This window comes from Salvia splendens, chromosome 14 (assembly GCF_004379255.2).
Source record: "Salvia splendens isolate huo1 chromosome 14, SspV2, whole genome shotgun sequence".
Lineage (NCBI taxonomy): Eukaryota > Viridiplantae > Streptophyta > Magnoliopsida > Lamiales > Lamiaceae > Salvia > Salvia splendens.
This window is the reverse complement of record NC_056045.1, coordinates 18,001,606-18,006,109: the sequence shown is the minus strand read 5'-3', so window position 1 is coordinate 18,006,109 and position 4,504 is coordinate 18,001,606. Positions and strand designations below refer to the sequence as shown.

General features: G+C 41.6%; 1 protein-coding gene across 1 annotated transcript; it reads left to right on the top strand.

Annotated features, from left to right (window-relative positions):
* The first annotated feature begins 900 nt into the window (after positions 1-900).
* On the top strand, positions 901-2,692 carry LOC121763418 (14-3-3-like protein 16R). The gene is made up of 4 exons (XM_042159430.1): positions 901-1,455; positions 1,896-2,018; positions 2,127-2,243; positions 2,327-2,692. The coding sequence occupies exons 1-4, from the start codon at positions 979-981 to the stop codon at positions 2,375-2,377; spliced, it is 768 nt and encodes a 255-aa protein (XP_042015364.1). The 5' UTR covers positions 901-978; the 3' UTR covers positions 2,378-2,692.
* Positions 2,693-4,504: the final 1,812 nt, after the last annotated feature.

The following is a 4,504-nucleotide window of genomic DNA, read 5'->3' as shown; positions in this document are numbered from 1 at the left end:
GGAGTTTCTGGAACACCGAGAAGATCAAACCCCAACTCCTCTAAGGAGAAAGTCTCATATTGCGTGAACTGCGCCTCCGTTGGGGTCGATGTGTGCGAAGAAGCAGTCGAATAACTGGGGCGATAGACGCTTTCCCCCCCTCCCCCCCCGGCGTCCCCTGCATCCCGGGTGCCCACCCCGGCATCATCTGCATCCCGGGTGCCCACCCCGGCATCATCTGCATACCGGGTGTCCACCCCCACATCGCCGGTAACCCCCCAACATACTCCCCCCGGCTGCCATCCCGGACATCATCTGCTGCCACGGGTACATGTAGTACCCGGGCATCGGACCCCATCCACCTCCTACGGGTACCGGGGGAGGTTGAGACCCGCTCGTCATTGGAGTACCTTCGTTGTTGTTCTCCATTTCACGTTGTTGATCTTGTACAGAAATTAAGATAGAGAGAGTATTCGTTAAAACAAGTGGTGCGAATGAAAATGACGTGCAAAGCGCGTATATATAGTGTTTCGAAAATTAAGAAAAAAGAAGAAAATTTCGCTGGCCGATCGCTCGCCGGTCCGGAGCCTGCAATGGCGGCTAGCGGACCGGCCAACGCATCGGCCAGCGCTCGCGGATCGACATGCGCTCGCCGATTGTTTCCCCGAAATGGCGCTCGCCGGTTACAATGGTTCGGCGAGTGCCAGAGATCGGCTAGCCGGTCCGCTCGCCGCCATGGTGGATGCTCTAAGGCAGAAATGCATACAGCCAGATTAGACCTACTCTCTGTCAAAATAGAGATTATTATCTGAAGATATAATTATATGTTATTACTGATTGGATCCAGGCTGTTTATTCCAAGATTTTGAAAATATTTAGTTTTTACTTTATAATTTATTTTTTCATAAAGAAGGTAGAAATTGAATAGAACAAAAAAGCCTGTCTCTCCGATAACAACAACACACACTAATATTCTCTCTCTACGAATCAAATCCTGAAATGGCGTCCCCGCGTGAGGAGAGCGTTTACATGGCCAAGCTCGCGGAGCAGGCCGAGCGCTACGAGGAGATGGTCGAGTTCATGGAGAAGGTCGTCAACGCCGTCGACGGCGACGAGCTCTCCGTCGAGGAGCGCAACCTCCTCTCCGTCGCCTACAAGAACGTCATCGGCGCCCGCCGCGCCTCCTGGCGCATCATCTCCTCCATCGAGCAGAAGGAGGAGAGCCGCGGCAACGACGCGCACGTCTCCGCCATCAAGACCTACAGATCTAAGATCGAGTCCGAGCTCTCCTCCATTTGCGACGGCATTCTCAACCTCCTCGACGCCAAACTCATCGGATCTGCCTCCAACGGCGATTCCAAGGTCTTCTACTTGAAGATGAAGGGCGATTACTATCGCTACTTGGCCGAGTTTAAGACTGGAGCCGAGCGCAAGGAAGCTGCCGAGAACACTCTCTCCACCTACAAGTCCGCTCAGGTTCTCTTCTTCTTCCCTTGATTTGACCTTTTTTATCTCTCTGTGCGTTAATTTCGGCCTAATTTCATTTTAGCATACTGATTGAAATAATTAGGGTTTTGAACCAAATAAACGCTAGTAATCGAACAACTGTATTGTTGAATTTCATTTTAGTATACTGATTGAAATAATTAGTGTTTTGAAACAATTAAACGCTAGTAATCGAACAACTGTGTTGTTGACCTATATTCGCCCCCAATTGGATATATCATATTACTCAGGAGTGATTGCTATTGTTCAGATTCGATTAATTTAGTGCGAAAATGCAGATCTGATCGTTGATTCCCGCTGTCGATCGAATGTTAATTATTTGCTATTTATATGCTGTGCTAAATCAATACACGCCCTAACAGAGTTGATTTTCCGAAGATTTTTACTTAGCACTCCTCTTGCATCTGTAGGACATTGCTAATACGGAGCTCGCCCCTACTCATCCGATCCGTCTTGGCCTGGCACTGAACTTCTCCGTCTTCTACTACGAGATCTTGAATTCTCCTGATCGCGCCTGCAATCTTGCTAAACAGGTTTGTCATTTTACTGAATTACACGCACTTCCTTATGCAGTGATGTCAAAACCTGTACTGAATGATTTGAGTTCGCAAGCTAACATATTTCTTTGCCTTTTCTTCTAGGCTTTTGATGAGGCAATAGCTGAGTTGGACACCCTTGGTGAGGAATCTTACAAGGATAGCACCCTGATCATGCAGCTTCTCCGTGACAACCTCACCTTGTGGACTTCGGATATGCAGGTTTGTTGCGCTTTTCTACCTGTTGGGTGATCTGGTTTCATTCTCGGTGTTAGAAGATATTAATTTGTGGTGTTATATTGCAGGATGATAATTCTGAAGAGATCAAGGAAGCACCTAAGCCCGACAACGAGTAGAAAAGGGTTTTGTGGTTTAGGATCCTCCCATCTCGGGCGTCTTTACTGTTCGCGCTCTATATCTCAAGAATTGCTGGTTGTAGCGCATAGTTAGAGGGTTATAGTCTACTTCTTTGGTGATGTCCAGTTTTAGATGGGTTTCTCCCTCATGTGTTTGTGATTTCTTATCGTTGATAACTTTCCTAAAGATCGATATTGGTTTGGGTGCAGAGTATGGTTCATGTTATTTATCTTTTCACCTACATCTCTACTCTCATTTGAATCGACTGTTTTTGTGATTCTTGATTTGAAATTCATAAAATGTTTAGCAGTAAACCACTCACGCTCTTACATCTTTTCTTGATTCCTTTTTATGCATACAATTTTGAATTAGTAATATTGAATCAAATCGTTATGATTGGGATGTGAGGGAGATTAGTGGGAAGGGAAGGCTATAGAGATGGGCAATGGCAAATTAGATATAGGCTGCTGGGCCGAGAGACAATGCTGTCGAAGCAATCGAAAGATGGACAATCTAATGAGCGTGAAGGTGGAGAAGGGGAAACTGAACGAGCCCTTAGGGTATGCAAGTATGTGACTGCATATTCGAGTAGAGTTTGACAGATATGATGGTTGCTTATTTGAGAAAAACTTAAATGGATATGATAGGTTTTACTACATCTTCAATTTTATACACATCTCCATCTAATGAACTCTAATGTGTAAGTGTAAGTGTAAGTTTGGCAACATCCCTACTATGAATCGGCTTGTAGAACAAGCTACCATGAAATTGAATGAATAGCATTAAAAGAAAGTGAAAAGCATGAAGACGGGTCCCTTGCATTGTACAATGCCAATGGTGTTAATTGATAGTATATCAAAGACTTGTCTTGACTTTCATAATAAATAAAGTTGAGACTTTTTTCTTTTTTCCAAAACTTTACGGTTGTGTTTGGACTGAGCATGTGAATTATTTGATTGGTTCTCCACTACATACCAACTTCTAACTTTGTTTTGATGGTATCAATTTTTGGTTGGTAGTTTTCTTTTGACCACATCAAATCTAGTTATTAGATCTCACCGAGGTGGTATTTTGTAAGAAAAATAAGGGTAAGAATATGAAAAACAAAGCTATTTTGGTTCTGCATAAGAATTATCTCAACATAGTTTTGGCATTATTACATTTGTACCAAAACTCATGTTAGAGTATCCATTTTACGTTTGACATCATTCGGTCTAAATTTATACTACCTCCGTCCTTATTAATAGTGTAAGTAGTGTTAGTGGAGAGTAAGCTCCATATTATTAATAGTGTGGTATAATAGTGTAAATTGTAAAAAAAAATGATGTGTAGGGTTATGTATTGTTTGACTATTTTAAAATAAGAAAATTCATACTTTTTAGAGATAAAATAATAACAAAAAAATTCATACTTTTCAATTAACTATTTTAAAATTAGAAAGTTTATACTATTGAAGAGACTAATAATAAAAAAATCCTTAGTACTTTTTAAGGATGGAGAGAGCAGTCGATTACTCTTTCCACTCGCACCATGTAACAATATTTTAATATAAAAATAATTAAATTAGATATTGTTATGTTAACTAGAAAGGAATTGCAAGAAATAAAATTAAGTAGACAATAAGGACTTGTTCAGTGTATTTTAAATGGGATGTCCTACATAAATCTGCTTTAGAATTGATATTGTAGGACCCACCAAATTGGTGGACATATGCTGTAATTCAGTGTTTTAGATATGGGCCGACATTTACCATCACAAATTTGGCATTTTTTTAAATGTAATTAGATAAAGACGGATCTGCCCCCTAAAAGTGTGAAAAAATTGAATTTACGCGGCTGAATCAAAATTAGCGCGGCAGAGTGGGTATCTTTAACCCTTTGCAGCGTATACAAAAATCAGGCAGAAGGCACACAATAAGTAGCAAAAATTTCAGCGAGCAATCACTCTAGGGTTTTGTCGAAATGCAGGTATTCCATTTACTCCTTCCCTTACTGAATACACAGGTTAAGTAGGTTACGATTTATGTGCTTCGGCGAAGCATTTGTCGCCTATTTTGTTGCTAGAATTGAGGTCTGATTTGTCATGTTATTGTTGGGTTGTAGGACCAGATGTTTGGGTCGAGGAGT